The sequence below is a fragment of the Echinops telfairi genome, unplaced genomic scaffold (assembly GCF_000313985.2).
Source record: "Echinops telfairi isolate 266 unplaced genomic scaffold, ASM31398v2 ScPeMD7_5;HRSCAF=22, whole genome shotgun sequence".
Classification (NCBI taxonomy): domain Eukaryota; kingdom Metazoa; phylum Chordata; class Mammalia; order Afrosoricida; family Tenrecidae; genus Echinops; species Echinops telfairi.
Genome location: NW_022103901.1, coordinates 23,916,940 through 23,938,564, shown reverse-complemented (window position 1 = coordinate 23,938,564; position 21,625 = coordinate 23,916,940). Strand labels below are relative to the sequence as shown.

Below are 21,625 nucleotides of genomic sequence, written 5' to 3'. Positions count from 1 at the left end.
GCGCATGTGTTTGGAAACTGGATGACACATCAATTCAAGATAACCCAATTTACTAGCATAAATGATGTTAAATTAATAACAATGTTAATTGTAAATTATATGAGCTTTTCCTCTTCAATATTAGAAAAGTTGCTTATGTTTTACTGGCTCACTATAAGCCATTTAACAATGTGTGTTCGTGTGAGGAGGGTGGACAAGAGATAGTGGGTGCCTTTCTTTAATGAAGAAGTCAGGATATAGGAAAATAAAGAGGTTTCTTGGGAACCTGAACCATTCCCCAGCCAAATTTTCCCAGTAAAAGCAAAATTCTCAAATTTGCTGTCTTTTCTCCTAATGGTTAACTGAACTCGAACTCACAGGACAAAAAAATTGCTCTTCAGAGCCTTTTATAACTGGTTGGAAAGCAGAAGACCCTCTGTAATGTACCTTCTGGAATCCAGAAACCCCATAGAATAGAGGGAAATTTCTCCAATTAGGGCATAATCCGGCACCATCATGGCCACTGTCCTGAACAAGGCCTGAAAAAGAGACAACCAGACAATCAGAACCTGGGCATTTCCAGTGAACATGGGGGAAGTTCATCTACAGAGACAAGGAGAAATAGCATGGTAATCATGACTGTACCTCAGACTAGCTCAGCAGTAAATACTGGGGGAGAGGAGATGTACTCCCTTATTATCTCACCAGCTGCTTGGAAGAGCCTGCTTTGGTCTGGAAACTACTTAGGCTCAACCAGCTTTGTTGGGTGGTTCCTGCACCAGGAGCTCACGGAAGTTCCCACCACTTGCTTCGCTCATGTAGGCAATGAAATAATGACTCTTGTGCTGTTCATTCTTTCCTATTTACCATTGGTTACTGTATGAGAGGGCTTTAAGATGTTCATGGAAAACTGGAATTAGAAGAATTTTTCCACAAACGTTTGAAAGCCCCTTTGTATCTATTCCCCCTTCTAAGACCTTATTGGGGAGATGGTTGTTATCTGGGACCAGGTATCATATCAACACCATCAATTTCCACTACTTTCGCAGCTGAAAAATACACTTGCACCTATTGTTGGGATTCTCCGTGCAACCCTCGGGTAACTAGGTCTTAACATACCCTAAAGTACACCCAGCAGTTGATTACCTTGAGGTTATCTGGCAGCTCAGCCCTCCCAGCATAGCCAGGGTTCATGGTGATGAAGACAGCACAGGTTGGGTTCAGTAAGAGCTCAGTGCCTTCAAACATGAACACCTTTAGCTTCCGGATAATGGCTTGTTGAATGCTGAGAATCTGTTGAGCTACCACAGATAGCACTTCTACCTGGGGTGAGAACATGTGGCTGATGTCAGCTGCTGCTTGTGAAAGCTTCTCTCTCTGCCAGACAGCCCTTCACTTAGCAATGAGAGAACCCAATCACCCCAAAGGCAGAGCTTGACATACAAAACTCAGAGCACGTTTAAAGGTTTTGGTAGATAAAAGAAAATTGATATGCACATTTATGTGAGTGTGTGTAAGTAGTTTTCTTTTTAAAAGTCATTTTATTGGGGACTCGTACACCTCTTATCACAATCCATACATCCATCCGTGTCAATCACATTTGTACATTTGTTGCCATCATCATTCTTAAAACATTTCTTTTTACTTGAGCCCTTGGTATCAGCTCCTTATTTTTCCCCTCCCTCTCGCACCCTCCCTCCCTCATGAATCCTTGATAATTTATAAATTATTACTATTTGTTCATGTCTTACACTGTCCAATGTCTCCCTTCACCCACTTTTCTGCTGTCCATCTCCCAGGGAGGGGGTTATATGTAGATCATTGTGATCAGTCCTCCCATTCTTCTCCACCTTCCCCTTCCCCTCCTGGTATCACTACTCTCATTATTGGTCCTGAGGGGTTTGTTTCATGTTTAAATCTTCTGGCCCACCATAGCTCCCTAAAGGAATTAAAACCCCTCTTTTGTCTCACTCTGGAGGTGTAGTGGTTACATGTTGTGCTGATAACCTGTAGGTTAGCTGTTCAAAACCACCAGGCACTCCTTGGGGGAAAGATGAATTTTTTCTACTCCCACAAACAGTTGCAGTCTCAGGAACCCACAGGGGCAATTCTACTCTGTCCTATGGGGTCACCATGAATCAGAATAGACTCGATGGCAGTGAGTTTGTTTTTTTTTTTTAAAAACCACAGATTGCAAAGAACCCTCATGGTGCAGTGGTTACCCGCTTGGCTGCTAACTGAAAGGTCAATGGTTCGAGTCCGTCAGGTGCTCTGTGGGAAAGAGATGTGGCAGCCTGTTTCCATCAAGATGACAACCTTGGAAACCCTGTGTGGTAGTTCTACTCTATTCTACAAGGTCATTATTGTTGGGACTGACTCAAGGGCAATAGATTTTTGGCTTTTTATTATCCTGTATCCCAGAGAACCCTGATGATACAATTAGGAAGGACTCATCTACTAACCTAAAACGTTGCGTCAATGTACACTCATAGCAACCCTCTAAGACTGGGTAGGACTACCCCTATGAGTTTCTGTGCATGGTGATTTGAACCCACCAATGGTTCTATGGGAGAACAAATCTAGCTGGCTGCTCCCATAAAGATGACCACTTGGAAACCCTATAGGGCAGTTTTATTATCATTTTGGGTCACTATGAATCCGAATTGACTCGACAGCACACAACAATACTGGATTGTAATAGTCTAGAGGGCAAGATAACTTCTTATTCATCTGTATAGCATGAACATAGGCAGACAGATAGCAGCTGCCCAATATGTGAGTGAATGGATGAATAAGATAGACGTGGTGATGATGTTTATAATAAATACATTTTGTTCACTTTAGGGACCTTTTTGTTTAGCCCATTGAATACCTATTCTTTTACTGGGGTCATGGAAGAGCCTTGCCATAAAGGAGTCAAGATTCCCCCCCCCACCAATAAACAAACAAACAAATAAAACCTCTCCATATGTCAACCCTACCAGCAGAGTTACCTCAATCCTGTTGAACTCATCAAAGCAGGCCCATGCTCCAGCCTGGGCCAGCCCCTTGAAGAATTTCCCCATGGCTTTGTAGTCCAATCCATCGGAGCAGTTGAAGACCACACACTAAAGAGAGGGAGGATGCAGGCATCATTCAGGATGGGTTACATCACATCTGGATCGTCTTACAAGGTGAAACAAGTGGTGGAGCGTCTCTCTGTTAAACTGGATCACCTGGACCGCTACTCTGCCTGTTATACTAAACTACCTAGAACCTCATTGTAACCTCCAGAGGTGGGTGAAAAGCAGTAGAAATGGATGGTACTTCCCTACCTGCTTAGCCAAAGCCTTGGCCAGATCTTTGGTGGTTTCTGTCTTGCCTGTCCCAGCTGGGCCCTCTGGAGCACCTCCAAGGTTCAGCTTCAAAGCTCCCATTAATGTTCTAAGGGGGACAAAGGCAAGAACTGGGCATCAGTATTTGATGCCTACAAAATAGAAAAGATATTGATTGGAGTAGAGAATTGGCTATTTGGATTTCTGTTTGGATTTTGATTCATTATAAATATTTTAAGCTTCTTCTGACTGTGTAGCCAAAATATTTTATTTGACCCTGCATCATAACCTCAGAACTTGGCAGTGTCTGCAGGATGAGTGGCATCTATACACATCTGTTGAGTGAATGACTGAATGATAAATTAACACGCATACATGAACATATCTACACAAATGAGTCAAATAAAAGTGAAAAAAATTCTCGTAAGCTCCACATCCCAAAGATAACCAGTGCTGATAAAATGGTGAAAATAAACGTATTTCTCTCACAAGATTATGGGCTCTCAGGTGCAGTATAGAAACACACAACATTCCTCTAGTTCTTTAGTGCTCCCCAGCCCTCCCTGTCACTATCATGATCCCAGTTCTATCTTACAAATCTGACTAGAACATAGCATGTACACTGGTACAGATAGGAGCTCTGGGCACACAGAATCCAGGACAGATAAACCCCTCGGGACCAATACTGAGAGTACTGATACCATGAGAGTAGGGGGAAGGTGAAGGGAGAAGGGGGAGAAAGGAGGACCCAATACAATGATCAACGTACAACACACCCCAGTGCTCCTCCACCCCAGGGGGACGAACAACAGAAACATGGGTGAAGAGAGACAGCAGATGGTATAAAATATGAAAATAAAAATAGTTTATAAATTATCAAGGGCTCATGAGGGTGGGAGGTTGGGGAAGGGAGGGGAATAAAAAGAGGAGCTGATACCAAGGACTCAAGTAGAAAGAAAATTATTTTGGAAATGTTGATGGCAACATGTACAACTGTGCTTGATACAATTGATGTATGGATTGTTACAAGAGCTGTAAGAGCCCCCAATAAAATTATTTATTAAAATTAAAAAAATTATGGGCTCTTGATTTCAGAAAAGGTATTTGATTAAATTTCAGATTCTCAGTAAACAAATGTAGTGCATCATACTTGGTATACAATATAAATACAATAGGAGTCAATGAATAATATGATAACTGTGGTTCTATAGTCCTGAGTGCCTATAATTTTACTTAACATACTACTTTATCTGTGTATATTTATCTTTTCCATTAGTGTCAGGGTTCCTTGAGGCCATGCATTATATAAAGAAAGTTTTAATAAATGTTTGTTAAATAGTGAGTGGAATATATCTCCTTATGCCCCAAGGGATGACTGATAAATGCTTTCTAACATAAAATAACAATGATATCTCTAAGGTGAACCAGAGATATATATAAACCATTGACGTATGAATGAATTTTGGGGTGATACTTAAATATAGCCTCCATCTAAGAACAATTAGTTATTATGACATGACCCTGCTTGATGCTTGCCCTTATAAAGAGATCACTGAAGATATGAGTGCTATAGCAACGTGTGGTGAAGAAACTAGATGGTGCCTGGCTACCAGGAGGACTAATTCCTGAACCCTTAAAGGTTTGTCTTCAAACAGTCATCTAAGGGAGGTGTCAAGTAAATACACATGAAAAAAATACCAGCCTGTGTGATCCAAGGGTTAGAAATAATATAATTCAATTCAAAGTAGAATTGGATCAGAGCTTAAATTGTTCACATCTGGTTTGCAGAAGGCTATAGATGATAGTGGAAGCCCCAAATCCATTTGCAGTGTCCACCCATGGATTAAACCTCCAATGGACTCCTACTGACCATATTTGAGGGATGTAAATAGCCTTATCAGACAGGATTATGGCAGATGTAGGTATGTTAAGATATAATATCTTATCACTTGATCTCCCTTTTGGCCATTTCAAAGTTGTTTCAGTTTTTTAAAAACGTGAAGGGGAAATACGCCTGGATTAAGCCTCTGGTGAATTCCCTCTGACCATGGACTAGGGATATGAATAGCCTTGCTATCATACAGAGGGCACTGGAAAAGGGATCACTGCAGATGCAGTTATGTTAAAATTTAATACCTTATAATTTTATCTCCCCCTTTTGATTCATTTTTAAGTTGTTCTAGTTTTTAGTATTTTCAGCTTTCTGAAAAGTTTTCTGTTGTACTTTGTTATTGTTTTTTAAAACTTTTCTTCTGTCCATGAAATCCAGGATAAAACTAGATTAATGGTTCCTTGGGGGTATGGTAGGGGCAGTTGGGGGAAATGGTTGGCTAATAACAATGAGTACAAGAATGAAGGAAATGTTCTAAAATTTGATTGTGGTGATGACTGTATAACTCTTTTTAATATGATTGAACTACTGAATTGCATGATTTGTGCATTATAAGCCAACAAAATGGTTTTTAAAATGAATGGAATAAATGAATGAATGCAGAAACAGACGATTGAGGATTTGAAAAGCAGAAACACGCAATCATTATATTTATAATTTAAAAGATTCCAAAGACTAAATGAATATACAAAAGCAAACATTTTTTAAATTAAGCATCACAAAATAGACACGTTCACAAAATCCAAATTTCTAATGCTATGAATTTCAAGGAAAGCAGTAAAGCACTTTGTTAAACCCAGGATGACCAATCCTCTTTTATCAGTAGGGTCTCTAACCCCAGGTTGGTCAGCAAAGCTTAGAGACTTGTTTCGTGGATTCTTCTTCCTTTTCCTTATCTATCTCTGGGCCATAGGGGTCTCCAGGTGCCATCTTGATTCCCACCACTGAAGAGCTTTCTATTTAAGTACCACATCTGTTTCAAGGACATACACCAACATTTAGTTTGTGGGTTCAAATATGTTAATTTGTAGGACTTCTACAGGGTTCTCATTTCTGCCCTGATGGGATAGTTTCTGTCATCATCTATGGAGTCATGGTAATTATGAACACAATTCTCAAAATTTGAGCATCTGAAATGTAGGGGTTAAAGATAAAATATATAATATAGCCACAATCTCCTTCCCAAAGATTCCTTTCCCCTGGAGTTCTTCTCTTCACCCCTCAGTTCTGGGGCAGAGCCAGTACTTACCTGTAGCACCGGTCAGTGAGGGGAGTAATCACCAGTCGGGGGGAGTTGCCCAGGTACTCATAGCCATACAAGACTTCTGTAGTTATCATCTGCACCTTCACGTCCTTGACTACCCAGTAGTAGCGCAGCTGGGAGATCCACTGGAAGTCATTTAGATCAGATATCTTGTCCTCAGATAACTTGGCCACTACGTCACGAGCTGTTGGGGCACAGATACAGAAACATACACATGCGGAGCCCACCAAACTCCTCCCGTTTCCATAGGTTCCTCAGATGAGGTGCATGAAAGTCATCAAGACCACCCCTCACTTACCAGTTTTAGGCTCAACTGCCTGCCTGCCCATCCCAACCAGCATACAGCAGTAGGTTTCAGAAGGTGTTCTTTCCCCTTCTTCCCAAGGAAGTAGGCGAAGTATTTGCTGAACTGCGTGCTTTCAGTCTAGTAGAGGTATTCAAACCAAATGTTCTGAATCCAGACTGCCTTGATTCCTGCCATTAACTAGATCTAGAACATTTGGCCTGTTCTTTAACCCGTCTGCCTCTCAGTTGAATAATGTATAAAATGAGGCTAATACAGCATCTACTTTATATAGAGCTATTATGAGAATACACGTGTGTGTTGTTGTGAACCATCAAGTTGATTCTGACTTAAAGAAATTCTGTAAGACAGAATGAAACTGCCCCACAGGGATTCCCAGGCCATCGTCTTTGAAGGGGCAGTTCAACAGGTCTGTACTCACATAGACAGGCTGGTGAGTTGAAAGCCTTGACCTTCGGTTAGCAATAGAATGCTTTACCACTGCATCACCAGAGCTCGTACTCTTGTAAGTGCCCCCCTACCCAACCTCTCTCTCTCTCCATATATGTGTGTGTGTGTGTGTGTGTGTGTGTGTGTGTATTAATATGAAACTGCATTTCATATAAGCATCAGTATAGCCTCTGCTATACTGTTTCGTTTCTATCACGTCCATTCTGACTCAGAATGAGTCTACAGGACAGAGTCAAGCTGTGCCATAGGGTTTCTAAGACTGTTAATCTTTTGGGGAGCAGACGACTTCATCTTTATCCCCGAGGTGGGGGTGGGAGCTAGTGGGTTTGAACCACCAACTTGGTAGTTAGTAGTTCCATGTTTAACCCACACCACCACCAGGATGTTATCCCCCTCAAATTCTCAGAGGGCAGACTCGAAGGTCTTTGCAATATACAGTTTCTCCAAATGCCACCATATCCCACAATGACCTCTTTGGCCCTGCACTAGGCCTCTAAGAGAGCTTCGGAGAAGGCAGTCAGTTTGCCTAGCACAGTTAGCGTGGGAAGGGGACCCATGGTTAGGTGTACTCTTTCCACTGGGGCCCAGAAAACAGCTGGGCGATACATTTTTGCCTTTCCCTTTCTCTCATAGGAGTCTGAGTCCAATTTACTTTTCTCCCAGTAATGGTGGTCCTAAAAAGTTGGAGAGCGAGCCTAGCCTTATGAGAATCATAATTTGGTGTGAACTATTGAGATCTCAGAGCTAGAACAGTAAGTTCAAAATTAGAATCCCAGAAACATAATCTTGTGAAAGGATCCTTCTGAAAGTCTACTGCCTTTCTGTGAGAGAAGTTTACTTTGTTACAATAAAATCTAAAAGTCTGCAGAGAAGAGCCCTTGAAGGAGATTGCACCAATAACACTTCCTTCCCTCCCATGGAATTTAACTGGATTGTTTGTAGCAGGAGTAGGGACCTGTATGAAAAATCAGAGGAAGGTAAATGTCAAAGTGACTGGGTTTCGATACTGTGTATGTACACCTGCTCTCATTGTGGGAATCCAATCTACATGTATCTTCTCTACCAGTTGCATAGAAGACAAGCATGTAAATCCTTTGTTCTCCCTGATTTTATACTTCTCTGTCCAGATGAAATCAGACTGAAATGAGCATCAACCATAAGGGAGTTACGATGTCATGAAATGCCAGCAGGAAGATGGATGTGAGAACAAGAGGCATTGTTACCAGGCAACCAGCCTGATCCAGTCCCAGTTTCTTTTGTGATGGAGGGAGAGTATGGGGGTGGTCTGTTTTACATGAAGACCCTGGTTCTTCTTTTATTACATTTCTTTTTTAAGGAGAGCTGGAAAACAGAATGCTTCACCGACTCTTTTCCTGTGTTGGTACTTGGAATCAGATTAGACAAAGGTTCAAATTCCAAAAGAGCCCCTGCTACTTACTAACCATGTGCCTCTGGCGAGTTCTTTGCCCCTCTTTAAATTCCATGTTCCTAATCTGTGAGATGTATATGAAAATGAGGTGACATGTCAAATCCTTAGCATAATGTTTGACACCTAGTGAGTATTTAAAAATACTATCTATTGTTAAAAAATATAACTCCAATCCTTATTGCCAGTGAGCTCATCCTGATTCATAGGGACGAAAAGGCAGCGTAGAACGGCACCAGTGGGTTTCTGAGGTAACAAATCTTTACAGGAAGACAAAGCCTCATCTTTCTCCCACAGAACAGCTATGGTTTGGAACAGCTGCCATTATGCTTTGGGATATAACAAGACTTTTCCAGCTTTGTCTCCCCCAAAGGTATGCCCATCGTGTCACATGTGTACCCTTAATACTCCCCTTCCTATTGTGCGTATACCCCTAGATCGTCTCTCTCATTACTGTAGTACCTATAGTACAACCCCTTCCTGTGACGTATGTCTTTAACTGTAATTTGGGGGCGTGCACACCCCCCAAAGCTATATAAGCCTCAATTAGTAATAAATCTCTCTCGCTCACTCCTGCAATTCCCACTTTCCACATCCTCACGTGGACCACCAAGCAGGGCTGAGGTGAGCATGCTACTATGAAATGTGTCTGACTCCTTTATTTCATTCTCTCTTCTATTTCTCTTATTCTCTATGACTTTACTATAATCTTTACTTATTATCACTGTACAATTGTGCCTGCCAGGCCTGTGATGATTTGGTAGGGGCTGCCTCTCCTGACAATTATGCCACCAGGACTCTTTAGCTATTGTTATCCAAGGAAATCACCCCAAGTTGGTGAATCTCACAATTGACTCTTAGCAGGAGGTCGCTTAGAGGGTTCCTAAGAAAGACTATTGGGTTTGAGAAAGAGGACAGTACTTGGAGTTCAAAGGGCAGCTTTGGAGTTGGCTTCTTTCTTTACTCTTTCACCCCAGTCTGTTGGAAAAGTCAGGAGAACCATTACATGCTGGAGAAAAGGATGGTTGGCTGCTATTCCTGGACACTCAGTCATGCCAAAGGAAGTCTCTGTGCTTACCATGGACATCAATGACCGTAAGGGCTCCGAGAGTGAGCCGAGCTCCACTGCTCAGCTTTCCCCGAACCAGCTGGACAATCTGTGCAATCTGTTCATTGCTCTTTTCCAGAAAATCCTAGTAGAAGCAGAGGTGGGAACAAGGGGTTAAACTGAATTCTCCTCTGGTAATTTCCATCTCAGAATATGGCACCATCAATCACCCAATGGCCCAAGTCATACAGCTAGATACTATCCCTGGTTATGTATTGACTTGTGTTTCCCCTAAACATGTGTCAACTTGACTAGGACACAATTCTTGGTGTTGTGTGATTATCCTCCATTTGTGGTCTAATGCGATTGACCCTAGGTGTTGTACATCCTAGTCTCCACGATGCTAATGTGGATTCACAATCAACACTCAAGGAAACAGCAGTCAAGACATCAAATGGCAAGTTGCAAGAGCAAATCTGTTGCAAAGACACTTTAAAGGGCTAAACAGCAAAAATGTTACTTTGAGGACTAAGGTGCTCCTGATCCAAGCTATGGTATTTCAATCACTCTTTGTTGACTAGTTTCCAATTAATGTTTTTTAGACCTTTGTTTCTATAGGTAGAGGTTGATTTCTAGGTTCTCTATTCTGTTCTACTAGTCTATATACCTATCACAGTACCAGTACCAGGCTGTTTTAATTACTAGGTAATAAATCTTGAGGTTGAAAAGTGAGAGGCCTCCTACCTATTTTTGTTGTTCTTCTTAAGGAATTCTTTGCTTATCCTGGATTTCTTCTCCATAAAAGATTAAGAATTAGTTTTTCCGTATCTTTAAAGGATGAAGTTAGGATCTGAATCAGAATTGTATTGCATTTATAGATTCATTTGGGTATATTGACATTTTCACTATGTTAAGCCTTCCTTTCCAAGAACATGGAATAGTCTTCCATTTACATAGGCCTCTTTTCGTTTCTTTCTTTTTTTTCCTTTTGGTTTCTTATAGTGATGTTTTGTAGTATCCTTTGTACATTCTCTTGATGGCCCACTGCAGGGAAGGGTATGGCTTGTGTAGCCTGCTTTTAACCTTCAGACTTTGACATGCTCCCTTCCTTCTCTGTGAAACACTCTACATCCTCGTCTTTGCTTGGTTAGCCTCTTCTCAGATTTTAGGTCTCCCCTTGTTGCTAAACAGCATTGTTAAGTCAATTCTAACACAGAGCAACCTCCTGTGTGTAGAGTAGAACTGCCATGGTTTTCAAAGGTGTGACCTTCGGAGGTAGATCACCAGGCCTATCTGTCTGGGTGGGTTGAAAGTGCCAATCTTTCAACTAGCAGTTGAGTAGTTTTGTGCCACCCAGGGAAGTCTTAGGTTTCCCCTAAGGCATTACTTTTCTGGGAAATCTTCCCCAACCCTAACTACTCTCTCACTTCTGTCCTCCCTCCCATGCTTCTTAGATCTCTGTACTTAATACATTTCTACAAGTAGTCTTAAAAAAATTACCATTTGGGTGAAAGTTTACAGAGCATATTAGTTTTCCGTTCAACATTTTTATGCATTGGGTTTGTGACCTTCATTGCAATCCCTTACCCGCTTTCTTCTCCCTAGATCTGTGTCGTTCATCCTTTTTTCCTGCCCCTTCCTGTTTTCAGAGCTTTGATTTGGGACAAATATTGCCCTTTCAGTCTTGTATGGTTGATTGTTTGGAAGGACACATTCCTCCCTGGTGTTATTAACTTTATAGGCCGATCTATTGTTTGGCTAAAAGTTGAACGAGGAATTAGGGGCAGAGAGGTTCAGTTCTGGCTTCGAAGGATGTCTAAGGATCACTCTTAAAACCAACAACCAAACCCACTGTCATCGAGTCAATGCCAACTCATAGTGACCCATTAGAACAGGGTAAAATTGCCGCTCTGAGTTTCCAAGATTGTAACTCTTGACTAGACTAGAAAGCCCCATCTTTCTCCCCAGAGTGGCTGACAGTTTTGAACTGCTGACCTTGTGGATAACAGCCCAATGCATAGCCATTACACCAGGAGGGCCCCTCTTAGGGTCACTCTTAGGGTTCACTAATTTCTATCAGAAGAATAAGTCTGGCCATTTTCACATTTTTGAATTTTTGTTATTCTGTGATTGTGATCACAGCAGTTAGTATTGGTAGCTGGGCACGATCTAGTTCTTCTGGTCTCCAGGTAGTGGAAGTTGCGGTTTCAATGGACCATTAGTCCTTCCAACTAATTTCTTCCTAGAGTCTTTGATTTTCTTCCATTTTCTTTGCTCTAGAGGAGGAAAGACTAATAATTGCATTGTAGATTGCTGCTGATATGTCTTTTTATCATATCTTTTTCTCTCCTCCACTAGACTGTAAATCCAGGATAGAGATCAAGAGTTGTTTACCTATAATTTTCTGTATAGTAGCATACTCACTGCACAAATCAGAAGCCGAATAAACATCTGTGAAATTAATCATGAGTGCAGGGATGGATGGATGATTAACCTGTTCTGACATCTTTCAGGCTGCCCAGGCACATCACTCAGTAACTAGAACTTCAGCCTTGGGTTGATATAGGAAGTGCTCTCCCCACACTACAGGAAAGAAACTGGGGCACAGGGAAGCAGCCAGAAAAACTCAAGAGGTTTCGCAAGTTTTGAAGTTTGAAATGGTACATTCAAAGCAGCCAACAAAGTGGAACATATATTATTAGGAATTATAGCATGGAGTCAAACACTCTAGTGCTTTAATTTTCATGTGTACAGCAAATACAGTAAAATCAAACATATTCTGGTTCACAACTGATAATCTATAAGGGAATAACAGAAGGCCTAGAGAGATAATACTGGGAAAGAATACTACTGTAGAAAGATTGGAAACAGAGTTACCACGCAACAGATACTGATGGACTCTGTGCTAGGCACTGCATTAACCCCTGGAATGGAACAGTGAACAAAATGGACCAGGCATCTGCTCTGTGGGTATTTTAGCCTAGCATCAAAGTACTGTCCACTTACTGGCATCTCAGCGAATCATCACACAGTACTAAGATGTGATATTACAATTTATTGTTTTCTATGGACAAGGAGACTGAGACTTGGTTTAAGTAACTTGCCGACACTTCACACAGATAATAACCAAATATGCCGGAGTTTGAACACAAGTCCGTGTAGGCCTTGAACTCCTGAGCACTGAAATCAATGGCAGAAATGGATTGAAGATGTGTGTGCCTGGATTCATGCTCAGAACAGGTGTGAGGATAAACAGGTGCTTGAACTTACAAAAGACAGCTGAAGGAAGGCTGGGGTGAGTTTGTGTGGGAAGGGGAATGGTGGGAAGGGGCTGGGGTGGAGAAGAGAAAAACAGGATCAGGTATTCTTTTGGTCCAGGAAGAAGTGGAAAGAAGTCTTGGTCGGCGGACATTCTACCAGGTTGACACTTGGAGGAAAAGGACTTAATGGGCAAAGGCTGATATATCAGCCTTAGAGGTTATCGTCCAGAGTTTGTCTGGGAAGGACTGTGATAGGTCTTGTATAGTAGAACCTCAGGACAGACCAATGCCATTCTCCACCACATGTCCCTGTGGAACCCTGGCTTGGGGGCCACCATGGGCTTTGATGACTTTTCTTTGGAAACTGTGACTGTTGTATTAAATATCATCCACATGCTGAATGGATTTGTGAATCTTTCCTGCAAACTTTATGACAGGTTCACTTACTGGTAGGGTGTTTTCGACCAGGGCTGTGGACACCTCCTGGGTCCAAAAGATGGAAGAGACACAGATAACTACTTGTCCAGGCCACTGCAATACCCATTTATTGCGAGCAACCTGGGGAAATGCAGAAAGGGCTCGTTGAGTGAAGTATGTTGTAGAACAATCCATTCATCTTGACCATGTATGATTTAAATGACTGCTTTAAAACATTCCCCCACTGAGGAGGGAAGGTGGGGTAGAAAGGGGGAACTGATCACAAGGATCTACATATAACCCCCTCCCTGGGGGATGGACAACAGAAAAGTGGGTGAAGGGAGACGTATGACATGACAAAATAATAATAATTTATAAATTATCAAGGGTTCATGAGGGAGGGGAAAAATGAGGAGTGGATACCAAGGGCTCAAGTAGAAAGCAAATGTTTTGAGAACAATGAGGGCAATAAATGTACAAATGTGCTTGACACAATGGATGTATATATGCATTGTGATAAGAGTTGTATGAGCCCCCAATAAAATGATTTAAAAAACAAAAAAATCCCCCGCCACCTTACTCCGAAGACAATAGTCCTCCCCATCTTCATATGTTACAAGTTTTTGTTTTTTAATTGGGGCTCTTATAGCTCTTTGTACATATGTTGCCATGAGCCCTTAGTATCTGCTCCTCTTTTTCCCCCTCCCTTCCCTTGTTACAAGTTTTAAGTTCTCTAGGATTCCTTATTTACCTCTCTCTCTCTCTCCATATATATATAATGTGTGTGTGTTTCTGGGAAAACAAACACATCACCAACCATCTTATTAACTCTTTGATTAATTTTTAGTGTTCCCGGCCAGTTATGTTTACCATGTGGGGGATATGGTGCTGTTTTCAGTAAGTTTTCATAACTGTTAGATTTAGGGGTTACATGACATTGTAGCGCTGTCTCAGTTTTCTTTTGTTTTTTTTTTAATCATTTTATTGGGGGCTCATACAACTCTTATCACAATCCATACATACATCAATTGTATAAAGCACATTTGTACATTCATTATCCTCATCATTCTCCAAAAAATTCACTCTCCATGTAAGCCCCTGGCATCAGCTTCTCATTTTTCCTGCTCCCTCTCATTTTTATTTTTAAATCATTACTATCTCAGTTTTCTTAACCATACCCCCAGCCCCTATTTTTAGGTATAGATTAGAGATCAGCAAACTCTGGACTGAGGGATAAACCTGTACTTACAAAAGGGAACTGCTTTTTACTAGTTTTTTAGTAACCCAGCCATGCCCATTCACTTACATATTGTCTATTGCTGTTTGTTTCAATCCAGGGGAAAGTGAAATTGTCATGAGGGCTGCAGAGCTAAAGCTATTTATGGCCTGGTTCTTTGTTTTTACAAAGTGTTTGCTGATTTTCAGTATAAATGCTAATTCAAGAAAGAATTTCATCCATCTAGCTATTTTGCTTTAATTTAATTTCTTATTTATAATGTATCCTAGAAAAGTGAACTATCCCTCCATCTACAATGTGAGTATTGCTGGGAGGTCTAACAAGGTCTGTTCCAAATATGGTGGTGTGAAACTGTTAATATTCTTCTGTTTCATGGAAGGAGTCCTGGGAATGGGATTGAAAGTTGGAGGGCAGAGAAATTAGAGGAGCCAGCATTAGAGATATACTATAATGTGCTTTGCTAGTGTCAGATTCCTTCTCTCCCGAATCCCATTGGCTACTCAATGGATCACACCATTCAAGGCACGTGTAATCAAAGTGAAAAGCCTCGAGCAGGGATGCTTCATTGGAGCGCCAGTTACCATCAGGTCGACCCCAAGTCATTGAGCGTCTGTGTATGTCAGAAGAGATCCGTGCTCCAAAGGGCTTTCAAGGGCTGGGTTTTCAGAAGTAGATCAGGTCTTTTTTCTGAGGTGTCTCTGGGAAATCTTGAACCTCCAGTCTTTCAGTTAGTGGTCAAGCATGTTGCATCACCCAGAGAGCCCTACTTAAGTGGAAGGGGGCCTGAGCAGGCCTCCTGACATCAATTCCAACCCATAAAAAGGACTGATCTATAGCAAGTTTAGTTACCAGTTGCTTCCAACTACAAATACCTATCAGCAACTCACTGCCATCAAATTGATTCTGACTCATAGGAACCTCATAGGACACAGTAAAATTGCCCCCCTTTGGGTTTTTGAGAGTTTTAAAATCTTTACAGGGGCAGAGAGCTTAATCTTTCTCCCGTGGAGCACCTGGGGGAGTTGAACTGTTGACATTATGGTTAGTGGTTTAATTCATAACCCAACACAGTTCCTTTCAGGGGCTTCAAAAAGTTCATGGAAAATGTAATGAGAAGATCATGGAATTTTTCCAGGAACTTTTTGAAGCCCCTTTCTTGTATGCTCATCCCCCAGGATTTACAGGGGCAAGAACTAGAGGTACAAGGTGTCAGGTATCACCCAGCAGGAGAGGTTCGATTTTGGCAGAAGGAAGAGAAGCCATTACAATGAATCCATTAAATCTTTTCCCCAAATGCCTGTTATAGCAGCAGCACCTGGGCACATGAACCGATTCTTGCTTACCTTGGCATATGCTTCAATCCCAAGTCTAATGACCTCTTGCATGCTAGCAAGCATCATCTGCTCCACCTCCTGAAGCCACTTTTCGACCATGCCCTGTGGGGCAAGATACAGAGAGAGTTAGCCCAAGTCCAGAGAGAGGGTACCATGGACAGAGCCGATTTTTCTGTCTGAACAGGGCAGGGGAGGCCAATATTTTTGGTTGTGTGCTTTTACATTATTTACTATATTTTAGGAACTACATACCTCTTAAAGAGGCAACATGGGATTTTACATGTGTTGCTTCTGTGTTTTTAAAATAGATAACTTGGGGGGAGGCAAACAAAGCCATTTGTATTTCAGTTAATATTACATTGTTCATTTTTAATGGGCAGTTAGGAGTCATACATTCTCCTAGTGGCTCTTGAGCTTGGCAGTGCTGAGCCATTAGGAGACCTTTAGAATACATGGATGCTCAGTCCCAACTCCATACATTCTGATTTAATTAGAATGTGATACAACCTAGACATCAGGATTTTTTTTTTTTAAGCTGTGGACTTCAGGTGCCTGTCAGCCACTGGTGTCTGGTTTGGTGATATAACTCGTGGTTGTTACAGCTTTTGCGTGTGGGGGGTGGTAACCATGCTCAATGAAGTGAGGCAAAGAATGCTGCGCTCTTCCCTTTTCAGGATGCTGTCTAGTTCAGCAGGAGTCAAAATCATTGACACGTCTGTTATTTCATAAGGGCACAGGTATAAAAGCCTCATTGTGTGGCATCCTCTCTCTCATGATTCCATGATGTTTTATTGACCTATGAAAATAAGTGACCCTTATTTTCGGTCTGTATGGATCACGGTCTGTATGGATCACTCTTCAATGGACTCTGTTCAGAGAGATCTACACATCAGTTGTTGGAACCGAAGTCCTGTTACCACCTCCACATTACATTTGGTGAAATTCCTACCACACATGTTGTTACATCCCTTGGGTTGCTGTGTAATTCCCATTTTCAAGATGGGTAAACTGAGGCTCAGACAGATGGAGCAATTCCCCGAAGTCATCCATCACTAAACCGTAGGACTGCCATGACCTGGAATGCTCACCCAGGGAGCTGGGAACTAAAGTCTAGGTGCCTAATACTTTCCGTCTCTCCGTTTTGCTCTATTAAAGAACCAGAAAAAGGGTTACTTTGGCTTTAGCTGGGTAGATTTTCTGTTTGAATGGAACCGTTTCTTTCTCTGAGCTGATCATGCCCTCGATCTCCAAGTGTTCTGAAAACTCCAGCTTGGCAATTCCCTCAAAGCACTTCTTCAAGTGTGGCTGGACGCGGAGGGGATCCTTGGTCTCTGATAAGATCTCCAGCAACTCGTCATTGGACAGGAAGAAGAACCTAATTCAGAGCAAAGAAAGTTGGCAACGTGAACCCCTTCTGTGAACTACTTCCAACAGGGCGACACCGGGGTCACACCAATTGAATATTAGACATGCCACTGGGTCTTCTCTATGGCCCACTCCCCTTGCCGTCGAGAAGGTGGGGCTTGGGGTCGACTCAGAGAATAAGAGACAGGATGAAAGTCCGTTTGTCTGTGTTTAATATGGTTTGAAAGGACAAGGTGCTGCCATTGGAATAAACTTAAATAGAGCTGTGGTTCCCTACCTTAACTGCACGTGAAAATCATTGAGGATACTTACAAAAATACCAAATACTCAGGCCCCACTGTCCAGAGACTACTATACTAATTGATTAGGAATTGGGTTGGGGATTTACATCTTTAAATTCCCAGGTTATTCAGTGTTGAGAGACAATAGGGGAAGAAGTGAGAGAAAGCCTATTTTCTTTCCTTATCTGCAGCTATTCCAGAAAATGTTACACGTTTGAAACAAGAGGTATATGTTAATAATAAACCTATTTTTATGGAGAAACATTAATCATGTTTAAATTAGAGATAATAATTCTTGGTTCATACCCCAAAGCAATAACAAATCTTTAGAAAGGGCTCCATAGGTTCAAAGTTTCACAATGGGAGGGCCGTGCTAAAATGGTCCCATTTGTGGTGGTTTATAAAAATGGTAACAGTACTGTGCAGCTCCTCTCCTCAGGAGATGGAGTCTATGTGAAATCTACTGAAGTCTATTTGAAGTCTGGGCTGCCTCTGCTCTTCTTTGGCCAACAGATTATGGAGAACATGAGTTTGGGCAAGTTCTGAGCCTAGGCATCAAGCGGTCTTGAATCTTCTACTCTTGCCGCTCTTGGGAACCCCTTGAGCACCACCAGGTGAATAGAGCCAGGCTAGCCTAAAGGGTGAAAGCCAGGTGGCCAGTCAAACCCCAGAAAAGTGACTCAAGTCATCAGTTGCCAGTTCTCTGTAGTCATGTGAATGAGACCCAAAGAACTACTCATGAAAGTCCTGCCCTATTTGCCAGCCCACAAGAGTTCTGAGTGAAATAAAATGGGTGGTGTTTTAAGCTTCTGAGGAGCCCTCGTGGTGTAGGGATTAAGACCTCCACTGCCAACTGAAAGGTCAGCAGTCTGAACCCCCCAGCTGCTCCTCAATGGAAAGATGTGGCAGTCGGCTCTCATAATGATTACAGTCTTAGAAACCCTCTGGGGGCACTTAGAGTAGTCTAAGTCAAATTGACTAAATGGCAACAGGTTTTGGGGTTGTTAATGCAACAGCTGAAATGAGTACATTGTATATGGGATCCTTTGTCCCATATACAATGGGCTTTTTACTCCGGTAAAGGTTTACAGTTTCAGAAGCCCACTGTGGAAACCCTACTGTGTCCCATAGGGTCCCTATGAGTTGAAATTAACTTGATGACAGTAAATAGTGTCATCATGCAAGAGGGGCTCAGCTAGTATCTAGTGGGGAAGTTAATTCCTCCCAACTCCAAGTGAAAAGGTAGTCTCTAAGTATTTATATAGCTGCTGTTTCCATCATATGAGATAATAAATAAGTCCCAATAGCTATCAGGATAATAATTCTATACAATTAAAATTTATAACACTATTTGTGTAATTTAAACTTAAAGTATTATTTAAGTCTCTATATTTCCAAGATGAAATGGATTAAAAATATATGATTATATATAATACAAAGTTTTTGAGTGTTTAATTTCATTTCACAAAAGAACATAAAGAAATCTGTCTCCATGGGTATATAGATGTGTGTGTGTGTGTGTGTGTGTGTGTGTGGTGTGTGTGTTTAACTTATGGAGACAACATAGTCCAGAGAAGTTAAATAACTGAGTGTCTTATCCAAACTGGCTAGGTTTAAATCCCAGTTTGATATTTATGAGTTGTATTTTTTGGAACAAGTTACTGTTTTCTCATTTACCAAACCAGACAATTTTAACAGCAGCATTTTGAAACCCACAACCTAGATGGTAAATGCTTTCTAAGATCAAATTCATTTGATCTGCACAACAAATATATGAATGAGAGGTCATTCCCATATCCTCATTTTACAATGGAAGACCCGAGGCTCTAATAGAGTTTCTGAGGGTCAGAAGACTAATAAATGGAAGAACTGGAACTTGAAGCAGTCTGTCCAACTCCCAAAGTCAAGTCTTTTTTCCCAACAGGTTTTTTTTTTGGGGGGGGGCACATAATTCACCTATCACACAATTGAACAGCTCAATTATTCAGTCACATCAAGGGGCGTCGTACAATCACCACCACATCTATCTTAGATCCTCCCCCCCTTCCCCTATGGTTATATCGCCTTTAAACTGAGTAGTGCAATCACCATCAGTTCTAGTGTTCCCTCCCTGTCCCCACCTTTATGGTCTACTCCTGAAATACCCTTTTCCTCCCCATAGCCCACTCCCCACCCCTGCATTCCCTATAACACCTCATATCGGTTATTATCATTATACACCCACTCCTCCTGTGCTTCACAGATGGGAAACCCAACAGAAAACAATGAAAGACAAATAGCATTAAGGTGGTAAGGTTAAGATCATATTAGTATAAAGGCAAAAATACAAATGATTCATAAGACAGAGAAGACTCCCATCATCATTCAAAAAGCCAGGGAAGAAATTTCTGTCATGGGACAACTAAGAGATACTTACACCCAGTACAAATCCACGTCGTGTCTATAGGAAGGACAACTGTCCTGGTACTCAGTTTGATCCTGCACAATCAAGATTACAATGGCCTCTGCCTGATATTAAGCCTGGTGGAGACTCTTGCCTGTGGCTAGCGTGGCTCTGCCAGCGCAGCGGTTCTCAATCTGTGGGTCGAGACCCCTTTGGGGGTTGAACGACCCTTCCATAGGGGTCGCCCAATTCATAGCAGTAGCAAAATGACAGTTATGAAGCAGCAACGAAAATAATATTATGGTTGGGGGTCACCACAACATGAGGACTGTATGAAAGGGTCACGGCATTAGGAGGGTTGAGAAACAAAGTGCCAGCAGCTCAGTCTGACTAGATTCTCTGCAGATGGGTTTGCGCTCCCCTTGCTCTCCATATTGGGTGTTCATAATTTTAGTTCTGATACAAAAAGGAATTGTCATCTTTGGATCACACAAGCTGGTGTGCAACTTCAAACAACAGAATTACATTGAATACCTGGGGAAAAAAAGTCTCTTCTGCTCCAGGTAATCATTGAGCCCCCTCTGGATGTCATCCAACAGAAGGTTAGCTTCCTGAAGCTTCTCACTCATCCGGGGCTGGTCAGCTGCCATTAGGACCCTGGCATCTTTCACCTGCAGTCAATCCAGACAGGTGAAAATCACTACAGAGTTCACCATTTACATTGCCATTAGGACCCTGGCATCTTTCACCTGCAGTCAATCCAGACAGGTGAAAATCACTACAGAGTTCACCATTTACATTAACAGCATTATCCCAGGTTCTGAGATCCATCCTTATACTAAACAGCCCATCAATGAATGACCTTCCCTGGCCTCCTCAGTCCCACAGGAGTGGATGCTTGGAAATCATATAGCTTGATCTTTACTTCTGGCCATGGTTGACTGGGCCAAGAAAGGTATTTGAAACATATGGAACCGATTATATATTAACTCGGGGAGTTTGGAATTCAGATCATGACATGTGATACTTGTCCGGACTGAATTCTTGTATGGGGAGCCTTTGGAGAGGCATGGGGGTCATCTTCCGCCATGTGAATGAGCAGCAGAACAGAGAGAGACTGAAGCAGCCATGGAAAACAGAACAGGTCTTAGAAACATGGGAGGAGCACTCTGGGAGTTCTTGATAGGTTTCTGGATTCTAGATCCATCACTTGTGAGGCTGTGCTGCACTTTCTGCCCTTGAATTTCATTTGTAACCAGCAAACTTTAACTAACAAAATTGTATGAAGTAGGGCATTATGAGAACTGGTTTCACTGGTTGGGCAAATACCACTCCCCACTTAATACACTCTGGCAACCAGTCAAAGACACACACACACATTCCCTTGAGACAAATTTTTCCTAAGTGCACCCAAAAATCTTCTCACCATCCCTGGTATCTCTTCTACACGTGGTAAGCTTTTCATCCTTCAAGACCCCGTTCCACTGCCTTTTCTGATGGAAGTCTTCCTTGGTACTCCCAGGCAGCTAAATCTCTCTTCTGCATTTTAAACACTGTTTACGTATGGTTCCCCTACAACTCTTATTCATCTTAACCTGTCTCCTTGACAAATAATATTGTAGACACCGTTAACATTTTTCTGGGGAGCGGGGAGGGAGGGGAAAAATGAGGA

General features: G+C 41.9%; 1 protein-coding gene across 1 annotated transcript in view; it reads right to left on the bottom strand.

The window, feature by feature from the left end:
• Positions 1-21,625, bottom strand: part of DNAH3 (dynein axonemal heavy chain 3) — a 210,881-nt gene that overhangs the window by 106,793 nt on the left and 82,463 nt on the right. Inside the window, exons 23-32 of the mRNA XM_030884374.2 lie at positions 20,488-20,624; positions 17,098-17,299; positions 15,934-16,026; positions 13,384-13,494; positions 9,707-9,821; positions 6,434-6,632; positions 3,294-3,402; positions 2,973-3,086; positions 1,126-1,302; positions 427-518 (exon numbers count right to left, since the gene is read on the bottom strand). Coding sequence (XP_030740234.2) covers positions 427-518; positions 1,126-1,302; positions 2,973-3,086; positions 3,294-3,402; positions 6,434-6,632; positions 9,707-9,821; positions 13,384-13,494; positions 15,934-16,026; positions 17,098-17,299; positions 20,488-20,624 — 1,349 coding nt within the window. The remainder of the gene's footprint in view (positions 1-426; positions 519-1,125; positions 1,303-2,972; positions 3,087-3,293; positions 3,403-6,433; positions 6,633-9,706; positions 9,822-13,383; positions 13,495-15,933; positions 16,027-17,097; positions 17,300-20,487; positions 20,625-21,625) is intronic.